Source organism: Pistacia vera, unplaced genomic scaffold (assembly GCF_008641045.1).
Source record: "Pistacia vera cultivar Batoury unplaced genomic scaffold, PisVer_v2 Contig406, whole genome shotgun sequence".
Classification (NCBI taxonomy): Eukaryota; Viridiplantae; Streptophyta; class Magnoliopsida; order Sapindales; family Anacardiaceae; genus Pistacia; species Pistacia vera.
In genome coordinates this window covers 987,423-1,002,772 of record NW_022196231.1, presented here as the reverse complement: position 1 = coordinate 1,002,772, position 15,350 = coordinate 987,423, and the positions used below count along the sequence as shown (strand labels likewise).

Here is a 15,350-nt window from a genome sequence, read left to right as displayed (position 1 = left end):
TGATGGGGAAGAAGAAATAAAAATCAGTGGAAATTAAATAGCCGTTAGAAGAAGAGTGGAATGGGACAAGATATAATTATTTTGTCCAAATTTAGAATCCCAAAGCAATATGTGACGTATAGTAACATGGGATTATGAAATCGAAATAAAATACTAATTAACCCAACAAAAAATATATGGGTTTCCTAATAATAATTATTATAAAAATACAATTATATTGTCTTCTTTTGTAAGGGAAGAGATTGGAAAAGGGGTTTTAGATTGAATTAATGATATTAAAATAATCTTATTCTTTATGTTAAATAACCTTAAACAAGGTTAAATAATAATTATTATAAAGAATAACTGATATTCAACCTAGTAATCCAGTAGTCTTAACTTTTATTGAATCAAAATAAATAAATAAATGATAAACAATTAAAGTCATATATTATGGGTATTGTAACACTAATATTTTATATAGATTTGTGATATAAAATTTTAGTTCTTGATTTAATATAATTTAATGGATTAATGGGAAGTTAAAATTGGTTGCATTTAATATCAAACTTATCAAGTTTTAAATTAGTAAAGAATCATTGGCTAAATATTGTGTTTGAGTCTAAAACCTATAATTTGAATATCAGTTATTTTTTATAATAATTATTATTTAACCTTATTTAAGGTTATTTAACATAAAGAATAAGCTTATTTAACCAGTTAATCCATAAAAGTATTAAAACTAAGATTAATATTGCCGTATTTTTCAAAACGTATTATTGACAATACACCGTATTAAACCCGTATATAACCGTATCGTATTTTTTCCGTACCCGAATTTTATGGCCGAATTTTTATAAACGTATTTTTCACCATTTGCCGTATTATACCCGTAAAATTCCCGTACCATTTTTTTGCCGTACCCGTATTTACTAACTAGGGATATTTTCAATACTACCCCTACCTGTATATTAATTTTTTTTTTTTAAATATTAGACTTTATTCATATAGTTATGTTAAGTAAATGTGTATTTTTTTTATATTTTTTATTTAATCTACGAATAATACTATATACAAATTAATATGATATAAATTTAATATTGTCATATGTTATTCACCATCATTTAATATGCATTTATTAACTTAATTTTATATGTTGATCCATTTAATCAAATATTCTGTTATATTATTTTATATACAAGATTTTGTATAAACTTTTTGTATGTTATATAATTATAAATAATTATCTAATATAATTTTTTTTACATAATTTGGTAAATAAAATGTTATAAAGTATTTTAATATTTAATCATTAAAAAGTTTTTTAATTAATTTTTTTTGATATATTCTTTTATTCGAATCCATGTTACACCAAATGTAACATAACCAAATCTGTCTAATTTGGTAAAATCCAATCCTAAGAAATAAATCCTAATGAGTTATCTCACGGCGAAGGAAATTTGAAATGTAGCTTTGGTTTCTCCGGTTTGAACGAACGAGGGGGACGGGTGTTCTGAAATTTAGCATTTCTCTTGTTTTAAATTGCCTCTAAAACGAGTTAGGCGTGCTCTGAGGTTAAGTTGGTCTTTCAATTATTAGGTTGGTTATTATTGTAGTTTTAAGTATGTTATGGTTATTTTTACTTAAATCCCGAAATGGAGTGGTCTTTTTCACAAAATGAAAATTGAAAGCGAATCTCAGAGACTCAAGACAATTCAGAGCTGCACTTTCTTTGGAGAGACCTCCAAGGTCGCCCGTGGTTGGGAAGCTAAAAACTTCGCGTTTTGAGCTTTAACCTCCTCCTGTTTTTCTCCCGGGAGTTTTGCATCAGAACCCTAACTCAATTCACACCATTTTCTACAGTAAGTTCACAACAACCATTGATTTTGCCCAAGTTCTTAACTATCAATTTTTATTTCCTGTCTATGATTTTCTGGCGAATTACGTTTTGTCAAACTTTTTTCTTCATGACCATTTTGGATGATGAAAAAACTGAGGATTTTTTTTTGATACAATTTGTAGTGGAAAATTAGAACATTATGAAAATTTAAGATAGAGTTGCTAAGATCACTCGTGTTTGTAGTATTTTTATACGCATGTCGGTATTATATGTGATTTTTTTCTTGTCCTGCATCTCAATTGGAGTCTCAAATGTTAGTTCCCGGTGACATTAATTTTAAGATAGGTTCTTCAAGGAATGGATATGCAGATTTAAATTTTATTTTATAGAGATTATCAATTTTATTTGAAGGTTTTTTAGTTTGTGTTGGCGAATTTATTTGCAAGTATGATAATGCAAGGTTTTATGAAACTTTTAATATCATTGGTGATTCTTTTTGGTAAAGGTTATGGCATACTCAGAAGCTACAAATGCAGAGAGTGAGTCGATTCAAATGAATGCTGCTCCTAGGAGACCCCGAATTTTACTTGCTGCAAGTGGAAGTGTAGCTGCCATAAAGTTTGGGAATCTCTGCCATTGCTTTTCGGAGTGGGCAGAAGTAAGAGCAGTGGCAACAAAGCCCTCTCTTCACTTCATTGATAGAGCATCAATTCCTAAGGATGTGATTCTCTACACTGATGAGGATGAATGGTCAAGTTGGAACAAAATAGGTGATAGTGTACTGCACATTGAGCTCCGCCGATGGGCTGATATTATGGTTATTGCCCCATTGTCAGCGAACACACTTGGCAAGGTAATTCTTTTGGCACCTTGGAATTCTTGTTTCTAAAAAAAAAATATGTAGTATGTTTTAATTGGCAGTAAGATGTGTTAGGAGAGCATATCGCAATCGTCAGAATCAGAAAGAGGAAAAATTTTTTTGGATGGAAACATCATTGAACACAGATTTTTCTGAAATAGATTCTGACAAAATAATCAGTAACAAATTCACTAGTTTGTTCGTTTGTTATTTGGCCCACCTAGATTATTTTTTTTGGCCGTCTGATACCAGTGCAGGATGCCATTAGCTTCTTATTATTTGCTAATTTTGTCAATGAGTAAAGACAATAAAAATAAAGAATGTATGGGACAAAGACCTGACTTGTGAATAATCATGTGTTAATTTCCAATGTCAATAATTTTAGTCAAACTGCATGCCTTTATACTAGGAACTGATTTCTGTGTTCTTTTATGCTCTATTCAGACTCAGAGAGCTTATCAATGTCTTATAGAATGCATCCTGATTGCCAGATTGTTATCATGGCATCTTATTTTGCTTCCAATCATTAAGTTGGCATAGTGAACTAAAACTTATAATTGAAAATTTTTACCTTGTGTTCTCTATTTTCAAGCAATGAACCATGTGCAGGTTCCTTATGTTTAAGAAATAAAGTGAAATCTAGAAGCACTCTAGTGTCATGTATAAGCATGTTTGCTTTTTTGAGTAAGTTAATATGATTTAGGGTCACTGTCCTTTATACCTGCTGGGAGTGACTTCCTTTGACGGTCTTATGTATTTTGTGTTCTCTTCACATCGTAAATTTTGTTTTATATCTTGTGTGTATTGCAGATAGCTGGAGGATTGTGCGACAATTTGCTAACATGCGTTGTACGAGCATGGGACTATGACAAACCACTGTTTGTTGCACCTGCTATGAACACTTTCATGTGGACCAATCCTTTCACTGAGCGGCACCTTATGTCAATTGATGAGCTAGGAATTTCTCTTATACCACCTGTCACAAAAAGGCTGGCTTGTGGGGATTACGGAAATGGTGCAATGGCTGAACCGTCTTTGATCTATCAAACTGTGAGACTTTTCTGTGAGTCAAGGAATCAATTGGGTGATGGAAGAGTTGGTTAATTTTGTATGCATGGATTGCATTATTTGTTGTGGTTTGTTATCTCTTTACCAGGTGCATTTTGTATTTCATGTTTGTGGATCCAGGCATTCAGCTTGTACATTTAGACAATACCCTGTTGAAGTTCATCCGAATTTATTTCATTAGCTATTGTTTGACCACTAGATCATGTACGTTATTCTAAATGCCTAGATTTACATACCAAGGTCAACATAGTGATGAAATATGAATTTTAAACTTCACGGTTGATGTCATTTTACTGCCTGAATCGGTATCTCATGCTTGTGAAAATGCCATCAAACGTGTCACTTGCAGACTTTGTTGGTATAAGAAAGTTGAGTGTGCTCCCAATGTAGCGATATCATACTGTCCCCTCAGAGTAAACATGAGGGACAAATGGTAACATTTGCAAGAGTTAAGCCCGTCATTGTTTAAAGCGCCATCTTAATATTCTATAATCTGGAGATGTCTTTTATCCAGGTTTGTGTTCTCATAGAAAATCAATACTTTGTGTTTTGTAAGACTTTTACTAGTGGGTGATGTGTAGATCTTGTTTGATTGATGAAGTAGACATTTCCGTGTTCCTTTTTCGCTGCTCAAGTAAATGCTTGAAAAAGACGCTCTGGAAATTAAACCAAGCAAATGGGGGAAAGTTTGTTGGTGGCAATTTTCCGTTGGACAATCCTAGACATTAAACAACTGAAACAACCAAAGTTGAAAATGAACAAACGAATTATGGTTGGAGAATAGATGCAGTAGCCTTCCAAATGCGGTGTAATCTTTTTCAAAATAAATACTAAAATTGGAAGTCATCTTTGAGCTGTTCACTCCCCGAAAGAAAGGGCATTTTATTAAAATGCCAAATCAAGTTTCAAATTTAATTAAAAGGTCATGTAGTTTGAAAGTCTTAAGTAAATAGTCTTATTATTGATTAAGGTTAATTAAACATGATTAGTGGTTAATTAGGATTAACAAAATAATGTGTAATCTTTTAAAAATTATAATATGTCCTCAAAGAGCCGAAATTCTTAGAAACAAACCTAAACACCTTCTTCTTCTTCCTCTTGCCATTAACACATCCCTCCCCTAATTGTTGTTTCTTCTAAACTTCGTCTACATCTTCTTTTTCTTCTTCGTCGACATCTTCTTCCTCCGCCATTAACATCTTCTTTGCCACAGATCCACCTTCTCCTCCTCCTCCTTCTGATATTTCGTTTAGGTATGTGTATCTCCTCTTTGCATTTTATATTTCGATTTACAAAGATTTAATGATGGATTGAGTTTAGGTTATGATTTTGATTTAGTTGTTTAGGTTATTGGGTTGTGTTTGAAGTAATGCAAGTTGAAAAGAGTGAAATTTATTGAATATTTTCTTGCATTGTGGGTAGTTGGGGGTGATAGCACCGATTGTAAGTGGAGATGACTGAAAAAGTGTTTTGGATATGATGGATCACTTGAGCGATCTAGTGTATCGCTTGAGCGATCTAGTATGTCTGGTATAATGCAGCAGATCGTAGATCGCTTAAGTAATCAGGTGTATGACAAAAAATCACTTAAACGATCTGCTATAAGTCTAATATATGGCAACAGATCGCTTAAGCGATTCAGAATTATTTATACTAGATCGCTTAAGCGGTCCAGTAAGCAATATACCAGATCGCTCAGGCGATACACCAGATCGCTCAAGCGACTCTGTAGATGCTTTTTAAAGTCTGTCAATCCTTAATACATCAGTTAATAATTTTTTTTTCTTGCATTATAGATATTTGGCTATTATTAGACATGGGACAAGTTGTTTTGGGTGTTGAATATTGTGGTGAGGGAGGAAAAAAGTTGTTGGAAGTGGATTGGGAAGAGCAAAGAAGTTATACCAATTGCTGTGAGCACAGAGGTTAGTTTTGATGAGTTGATTGATGAAATAATTAGAAGATGTGATTTGAGTTGCTCACGTAGTGATATAGTTGTGAAGTATGTTTTAAGCAGAGTTACTAAATATTATAAGGTACCTCCTGCTATATTAAAGTCAGATGAAGGTGTGAAGTTATATATGATTGATGTGGGCGATAATGGTTCGAGGCCGATTTTAAGGGTTTCTTTTGTAGATAAACCAATGGAAGTTGGTTCAAAGGAAGGAGATAACGAGGAAGTTGGTGGAGAGAATGCTGGTTTTAATTTGAACTACGAGGGCAGGGCATTGATTTCTTAGTTGAAAAATCAAGAGTAGGCGGTGATTTGGGTGGTGAGGAGGACACTGTAGAAGAGGTTGGTCATCTGCGACATAATGAAAATGTTGACAAGGAGGACCCCGTACATGTTCCTGTAGATGTAGAGATTTCTTTAAATACAGATAATGTAGAAGGTGTAGTTTGTGAGGAAGAGAACACTATAGTCTTTTATGCAGGTTCAGAGACGACAACTATAGGTAGTAGTGAATCAGCTCATATTTTTACTAATGGATCGGACTTGCTCATAGTGTATTTATTTGATAACAAAGAGGAAGCGGTGAGGAAGCTAAAACTTGTTGCCGTGAGAGGTAATTTTGAGTTCATCACCAAAAAGTCTAATTCATCGGTAGTGATGGTTGTATGTCGTGGCCGAAAGTGTAAGTAGGGGTTTTATTGTAGAAAGTTGGCGGAGTCCGAAAAATTTATTGTTAGCAGATACACTCGTGAGCACACATGTGGGTTGAGAAATATTTCAGGTGAGCATCGACAAGCCTTCGCTGATGTTGTTGGATAATTTGTCAAAAGTCAGTTTGTTGAAGGGAAAGATCCATCTCCTAAGGACATTCAAAGACTTATGTGCACAGAATTGGGATGCGCTGTTAGTTACTGGAAATGCTGGAAAGGGAGACAACATGAACAAGATTTTGTGAGTGGCATGCCGAAGCACGGGTACACAGTATTAAAAGCGTACCATTATATGCTTGAGTTAATAAACTAAGGTAGTAAGACGACTTTAAAGTGGGACAAGAATATGAGGTCTAAATATTTTTTTGTTATTTATGTTGCTGCTATAGTGGGTTTTGTAAACATGAGAAAGTTGTTGGCTGTTAATGGTTGCTTTTTGACAGGAAAGTATGGAGGTATATTGTTGGTGGCCATTGCACAGGACAGCGAGAATCACACATATCCTGTTGTATGGTGTGTGGTTGACTTTGAGAACGACAAGTGGTGGACTTGATTTTTTCAGCAATTACGTACGATAATGCCTGACAGTGATGAGTTGTGCATAATATCTGATAGGCACAACTTTATAAAGAAGGGGATTGCCACTATTTACCTTCAAGCACATCACGGATTCTGCATGGACACCTTGTTGAGAACATAAAACAAGAATTAAGTGTGTTGGTCTCCTTCAGACATACTGCATGGTAGTAAAAGCTTATCGAGTTAATGAGTTCGAGGAGCACTTCTGACAAATCCGAATCAAGGATGATAGAATTGTTTAGTATCTTGAGCATGATGTTGGTTTCGAGCGATGGAGTAGAGCTTACTTTCCCGAAAGAAGGTTCGATGTCATAACTACGAACATAGCCGAGTCCATAAATTTGAAGTTGTTAATAGAAAGAGAGTTCCCAATAGTTGTCCTTTTTGATGCAATCCAGAGGACATTGTCATGGTGGTTCCATTAGTGTCGTATAGAGTTTGATAATTTTACTACAACCCTTGTTCCGTCAGCTGAAAAATTATTGCGATAACGTATGGAACAGTCAAATGCACTGTTTGCCTATATTTTAATTATCAAGAGTTCACCGTGCGCGGCTATGGTCTGGATGCCCTAGTTAACATTCTTAGTAAAACTTGTAGCTGTAAAGTGCTTGACATTCAACGTTTACCTTGTGCTCATGCATTAGCAGCACTGAAACACCAACAGAAGCCGAATTTTGGTTCAAGAATTTACATGGAACTTTGCTCCCTTCTATATTTGGCAAATCACTACATGCTTGCTTATTCGGAAATGATATATCCAGTTCCTCCAGAAGAGCAATGGGTGGTGTCACTAGAGTTGGTTGACATTATCATCCATTCGCCATTCAAGAAGACAGAAAAGGGGAGAAAAAGAGTTAAGCGTATTCCATCAGCTTGTGAGGTTCCTCGGAGGATGAATAAGTGCTCAATTTGCAACCAACTTGGCCACAAGAGAAGTAGTTGCCAGAATCGATCACATGCAGATTTAGAAAATTAGGTTTGAATCGATCAGAAGCAAGAAAGCAAGCAATCTGTAGATAAGATCGGATAACTTAAGTGACCAAGGATTGCTTAAGCGATCTGCTCTTATCTGTAGCTCTAAACAGAAGATCACTTAAGCGACCTAAGATCACTTATACGATCTACTGCTCAAATCAGATCTGGTGAACACTAGATCGCTTAAGCAATCCTTGGTCATTTAAGCGATCTACTGCTCAGGTCACCAGATCACTTAAGTGATCTTTTCTTATATGCAGATCTAACAAGCAGATCGCTTAAGCGATCTGATGAAGTTATTATATTTCTCTTTTGTGGCGCATTAAACTGATTGTACGTCCCTGTATTTCTAGCTCTGTCATTAAGAAGAATGATGAAATCAAGAGAGTTGCCAAGGCCAACCGTTGAAGAGTTGTTGTTTTCAATTTTTTATGTTTTAAATTTAATTGTTACCTTCAATAAATCATCATTTATAACGTATTAAATCAAATTAATTATTTTTCATTTTCATTAATTTTAAAAAGGGTCTAAGTAAGTAAAATTTCGCATATTACCTATGTACGGCACTGATTGTTGCCCAAAGAAGTAAGACAGACAAAATAAATATTATCGATATAATTGTCATATCAAGTCAATCAGTCAATCAATTTATTGAATTAGTCATGAGTGTGGCACGTTAGTAAAAACGTACCTCATCTCACAAATATGGATGGTTATGATTGAATATAGAGCTCACCCATAATATGAAATATAATTTCTTATTCAAACATACACAATATCAAAAGATCGGCGAGATAAGAAGCAAAATGGCTTTGGTAGCTGAAGCAATCATGAATTGCTTAAGCGACCAAGGCCAAAAGTAAAGAATCGCTTAAATGATCTTAATGCTGCCTTTGACATGATCGTTTAAGGGACCAAGGATAAAAGTGAAGAATTACTTAAGCGAGACCTTAAAACACTTAAGCGATCGTGCACTTAGGGTGACTTGATTCTACCTTGGACATGATTGTTTAAGCGACCAAGGATAAAAGTGAAGTATCGCTTAAGTGATTTTAATCCTGGCTTGTATGGGATCGCTTAAGCGACTAAGGCTAAATATACTGGATCGCTTCAGAGAGACCTAAAATCACTTAAGCAATCCAGTATAGTTGGATGACCATTATTCTGCCTTTGACAAGATCACGTAAGCGATTTATTATCGCTTAAGCGACCAAGGCTAAGTAGACATGATCGCTTAAGCGAAACCATATATCGCTTATGTTAGCGTATGCCCTAGGAATTAATCGTGTTGTCAGTTCCAAGGTATTATGTTTTTTATATATATGTTAATGTATATGTTTTGTATATATATTTTATCTTATCAATAGAAGAAAGTGAAATAAGATCTTTTACCCACTTGTATACATACGGTTCATCCAGATTCTTTATGAAACCAAAAGTTTTGATTGTTTCATCAAATAGGATATTCCAGCTTTTGGAAGCTTACTTTAATCCATAAATGGACCTATGCAATTTGAACACTTTATGTCTCTTACCATTGGATACAAAACCTTCAGGTTGTTCCATATATATGTTTTCCTCAATAAATCCATTGAGGAATGCGATCTTGACATCCATTTGCTAAATTTCATAATCATAGTGTGCTGTTATGGCTAGCATGATTCTGATGGATTTAAGCCCTAGTGATATAACTTTTATAATCACGCACACTAATACCATCACATGATATTCTACGGAGGCATTCAGCATGCCTAATATGTAATGTTATTGCCCAATTAATATTACATATGTAGGGAATACTTTGATGATTTTGATCTTCTAAAGATTTGTATCATCCGGACATTTCATAGGTTGTGACAAAACATATTGAAATAGACTGTGATATTGGGCCTACGGCTAGGTCACAGTGAACTTAAGAGATCACACATAAAAACTAAGGAAAAAGGAGAAATAGCCTAAGAGAGTTGATTATCCAAGGTTGGCTAACACCTACCAAGGGTAATAAAGTTATTTATATTAATCATTTTCTTTATATTAAATTGGATTTTATAAGGGGTTGTAATTGTAAACAATTAAAGGTTAAATTGTTATGTAAACAATTTAAGAGTTAAATTAGTAATTGTGATTAAATGTTAATCCCATGCTATAATTTAAAGAAGTTTAACAACTTCATAACAATTATGGAATTGTTTAAGGAAGTCCAAAACAATTATTGAATTGTTTACAAGGATTCCTATATAAAGAAAATGATATATCAATTTTTGTGTGGAGATAAAAATCTCTAAGCACCCTAAATCTCTCTTGGCCAAATTTCTTCTTCCTTTGGTGTGGATACTCTTTTGCTAAATTTCTCTTAAAATTAAGAGTCTCCAAGGTTTCTAAGGGTTTAAGGTAACATGTTCTACCTTACTTATTTCAATTGGATTGAATTTTTTTTTTAAACTATGACTATACTTATTATAGTATGATATGTTTGATTCTCCATGCATCCACCCATCAGCTTAAGCGATTAAGGGTAATTTACTTTGGTACTTTAAAAACATTAAAATTTGTATTACATAGAATCATTCTATACTTTAATATTTATTTTCCATGTTTATGTATAGACGTAAAAAAATTAGTTTAATTAAAATATAATTTTGAAAAAAAATTGATTAAGTGATATAAATAATCAAATTAATTGACACAAAACAGATCATGGTCCACTGAACTAATTGTACAGTCAAAATTGAAGCTTATTTCAATCTAATCATTCTCAAATACATCATCCATATTTATGAAATGAGGTAAGTTTCTACTAACGTGTCACGCTAGTGCGCTATGACATTCATCCATATATCATACAATTGTAACCTTAATATGTGTTGATGGAATTAGGTTGGAAATAATCCTTCTTAATTGGCCTTAATAAGTGTTAATAACTGATATCGCTTAACATTAACGTTAATAATCATGTGATGTTGTGAACGTCCAAAGTTCACATTAACATCACTTTATGTGGGTTTGACAACCTACTCCAAAAAAAAAAAAAAAAAAAAAAAAAGGAATCGCTTAAGCGACCCAGTGTTCATAAGCTTTCATCGCTTAAACGATCTTATGAAAGGCATAATAAAAGTAATCCGAATACACTAGATCACTTAAGAGATTTCATGTCTCACTTAAGTGATCTTATATATTTAGCCTTAGTTGCTTAAGCAATCTAGTACAGTTGCTTAAGCAATCACGTACAAGCCAAAATCAAGATCACTTAAGCGATGTTTCACTTTTACTCTTGGTTGCTTAAGCAATCATGTCCAAGGCAGAATCAAGATCACTTAAGCAATACTTCACTTGTATCCTTGGTCGCTTAAGCGATCACGTGCAAGACGAAATCAAGATTAAATCAAGATCATTTTAGATGCATGATCGCTTAAGCGATTTATGGTCTCGCTTAAATGATCATTCGCTTTTACCCATGGTTGCTTAAGCGATCAAGTCCAATGTAGAATCAAGATTTGCCTAGATGCACGATTGTTTAAGCGATTTGTGGTCTCGCTTAAGTGATTTTTCACTTTTACCCTTGGTCGCTTAAGAGATCATGGATCGCTTAAGCGATCAAGTCCAAGGCAGAATCAAGTTTTGCTCAGATGCACGATCGCTTAAGCAATTCTTCACTTTTATCCTTGGTCACTTAAGCAATTTGGGATCGCTTAAACGATCAAGTCCAAGGTAGAATCAAGATCTGCCCAGATGCACGATCGTTTAAACGATTTATGGTCTCGCTTAAGTGATTGTTCACTTTTACCCTTGGTCGCTTAAGAGATCATGGATCGCTTAAGCGATCAAGTCCAAGGTAGAATCAAGATCTGCCTAGATGCACGATCGCTTAAGTGGTTCTTCACTTTTACCCTTGGTCGTTTAAGCAATTTGGGATCGCTTAAGCAATTTGGGATCGCTTAAGCGATCAAGTCCAAGGTAGAATCAAGATCTGCCCAAATGCACGATTGCTTAAGCGATTTATTGTCTCGTTTAAACGATTCTTCACTTTTACCCTTGGTTGCTTAAGCAATCATGAATCACTTAAGCAACCATGTCCATGGAAGAATCTAGATGTTCCTAGATGCACGATCACTTAAGCGATTTATTTTCTCGCTTAAGCGATCCTGTATAGAAAACCCTTGGTCACTTAAGCGATATATGTAGTCGCTTAAATATCGCTTAAGTGATCATGGGCAATACATATCTTTTCTAGCTTTTCTCCTGAATTTTGACAAACTAAAATCACCAACACATATTAATTTCATATTTTCTCTTAAATTTGACAACCTAATTGCATCAACACATCAATGCCATGTAACAAGAATACTAAATAAACTCAAACTCAAAAGAGGGAAAAAAAAATACTGAATTACTTTTGTACAAATCTGAAATGTGTCAATTACATTAAATTACAACATTATATGCAACAAATAAATGTCCCATATACACCCAAAACAAAAGCAGGGCTAGCAGCCTCCATCCCCCCTCTTCATCATTCTCTTCAGCCACTTCCCCATCCTCCAGAATTATCCAGCACACCTTCAGCATCAGCAGCAATAGCATCTTCATCTTCTTCTACAGCACCCCTTCTAACATTATCCAGCCTTGGACTTGGCCACAAAGCATGCATAACACCACAACTCAAGTATTAATAACCTGACGCCTAACAACACCGGCTGATCCAATTCAAGACAATCCAATTATTCAAGACAACCAAATAAGACAACATCAACAATGACTTGGATTAGGTTCTGGTCAGTCAAAAGGGATCCATATGCCCATGGAAGCACTCAACAGTACAACGTTCTTGATAGTTTCTCATTGTTTTGTCATTCAAGTTGTCCATCGAGGTGTTGGTCATGTCAAACTCAATAAATTTTAGCACATATGCCCCGCAATCAGTACTACAATAGGAGGAAGATATTAGCTTTACAATCAGCTTATAGAACAATTGTATTATGTAAGTTTTATACAAAATTTACCTTGAGTCATTTGTCGAGATGGGAAGGCGCTTGAGTGGCCACTTTCCCGTCAGTAGTTCATCACCTACGTGCTGAAACATCCCGTTGTTGCGCAACAGCTGCGGGAACAATATACATAACGGTTGCAACTCCGTCTCCAATTGCCTCTCTCGACAAATACTTGGGTTGCAGTCAAGGATTTGTAGCAAGCCCTCCTCTAGTAGTGTGACGACGGTTATCCAATGCAAATCCTTGATGTTCATGATGCAGTATACTTTTTTAACGTTTGCCCAACTGTTGCCATGTTTGGGCCTTTCCCCCCTTACATACTACATCATCCTATCATCAAACTGAAAATCATCAGGGACACCGTTGAAGTTATTTGTGGCCAATCTTTTTCACTTGCCTCCCCTTGTTGCACCTCTACCATTGACCTTTTTCATTAAAGTGTCATATGTAGTTACTAGTGTTTGGCCAAAGGCCACATCGATACAAAATATCAGAAAAAAAAAAAGAACTAAAACAACCAATAAGCTACCAATTTGGGGGATATGGGCTTCGAGAGCATTGGGGAGTGAGTGTTTTTGGCCTCGAGAGGATTGGGGAAGCCAGTGCAAGCCCTACAGAGGTTGTTGTGGCAGGTTCCATGAGGTTGGAGGGCCGAGGATGGCAGGAGGTGGCGGAATAGGGGCGCTAGAGGGCTGCAAGCCATCCCTAGCTCCCCAACCTCCCAAAGACAACCTCCCTACGACCTCCTTTGCCTTCCTCCATCCTCTGGAATCCAAACAAAGCCACTCCCTCGATGCCCGCCAACTACTCGACAAAACGCCACAACCACCATAACAATAAAACCAACTACATATCCCCCAAAGTCGCATAATCAATCAAATTTCTCATCAAATTCAAAACTGCAAGTAAAAAACGTACCCTTTCTTCACCGACATCCTTCTCCTCATCCGAATTTTCGCTGGCGTCCTCCTCTTCAGAACCATTTTTTGATTCTTCTCTCTGTTCTTGTGTCGCCGTTGTCTCTTCTGCCTCTGGGCCACCTTGATTCATCAAATGATCCATCGGATCGTCTTCTTCGAAGCTTTTGAATAGCCGTCGCCGCCGCCGGAGTCTAGGATTTAGAGTGGGGTTGGGTTTTCCTCCTCTTTGTAAATATCAGCCATGATTTTGTGTAAGGAAGCTTTAGGATCGAATATTTGCCGAAAATTTGACACTTTTATCCCTGAAAATCGTAGAGAAATCAAAGGTGTTCGTCGGTCTTTTTTGGGTATATGGCTCGATTAAGCGATTTTGAAGGGTGGGGGTCGTTTTTAATTTTCAAAATTTAAACAAACTTTTGTTAATTATATGTTACCCACATATGTTTAAATTTTTTCAGTTTAATCCGTTTTACATGTTTAATGAATCCAAAGTGTGCCATGTCAGTTTTCTAACTTAAAAAAAATTGTAAAATATTTTCAGGGTTATTTTTTTAAATGTAAACTTGGGAGGTTGGCCAGTTAAATTTCCTCCCCAAAAGATACATACAGTAAGGGCTTGAATAATTGAATACGTAAATGTAAATGCTAGCGGTGGGTGGTCGAATGCTAAAGAGACAAATGTCAATAATACTAAATGGAGTTGCACCTACTTCAGGCAACATGCATACAGTAGGATGTGGATCCGAAATCCAAATCGTGCATAGTAGTTAAGACGGCAAATTTGTGATATTATAAACTATCACAGGATGATTTGGAGGTAAAAGAATAAAATGGTCTAATATAAGTTTTTAAGTTCGAGTTTTCTTATCTATTAATAAGGGTAGTTAATGGCTACACTGGATATATCCAGTCGTTTACTTTACGACATTAAAAGATTAATTGAAATATATATAAATTGATCTGAACAGTCCCATTATAAATTTAAGAAAAAAAAAAAGTGTAATTATGCTGGTTGTTGTAACCTTTAAGGATCCACATCACAGCACCGCATAATAAAAGTTTAGAATGAATTGCTCCGAATTTAAGGAGCAGAGTTTTGTTTGATTTCTAATATAAACGTAATAATTTTTTTGCCACAAATCACCGGGAAGCAGTTGGTGTGGGGACTTGCTCAGTAAAGGCTCAACTAATTTTTCCTCCCAACTACTTGATCTCTACCACTAAATTTATAACTGATCTCCCCCATTCTCACCAGTAAAAGCTTCTTTTATATTAATCTCGTAGTGGGTCCAAATCCTCATTAAAGTCTGGCTCATCCAGCGCTGCCAGGAGGCTGCTCTGTTGTGGTTGTTGTGTGGTATTAGTACTTAACGTTAAATTGACTGCCTTGATATAAAGATAAACACAAACACAATTCTTAATACTAATTACTAACATTGCCATTTGCCAGGTCTATTGATAATTAATAAATTATA

At 35.2% G+C, this 15,350-nt stretch overlaps 1 protein-coding gene across 1 annotated transcript; it reads left to right on the top strand.

The window, feature by feature from the left end:
* The first annotated feature begins 1,635 nt into the window (after nt 1-1,635).
* LOC116142245 (phosphopantothenoylcysteine decarboxylase-like) lies at nt 1,636-4,048 on the top strand. The gene is made up of 3 exons (XM_031427686.1): nt 1,636-1,841; nt 2,325-2,672; nt 3,489-4,048. Exons 2-3 carry the CDS (start codon nt 2,328-2,330, stop codon nt 3,780-3,782), a joined length of 639 nt encoding a protein of 212 aa, XP_031283546.1. The 5' UTR covers nt 1,636-1,841; nt 2,325-2,327; the 3' UTR covers nt 3,783-4,048.
* Nucleotides 4,049-15,350: the final 11,302 nt, after the last annotated feature.

Excerpts from the sequence above, each read along its gene's own strand:
- LOC116142245 (XM_031427686.1), top strand. The coding sequence starts at position 2,328 with ATGGCATACTCAGAAGCTACAAATGCAGAGAGTGAGTCGATTCAAATG. Across the intron at positions 2,673-3,488 it reads CAGCGAACACACTTGGCAAG|ATAGCTGGAGGATTGTGCGA; the intron begins GTAATTCTTTTG and ends TGTGTATTGCAG.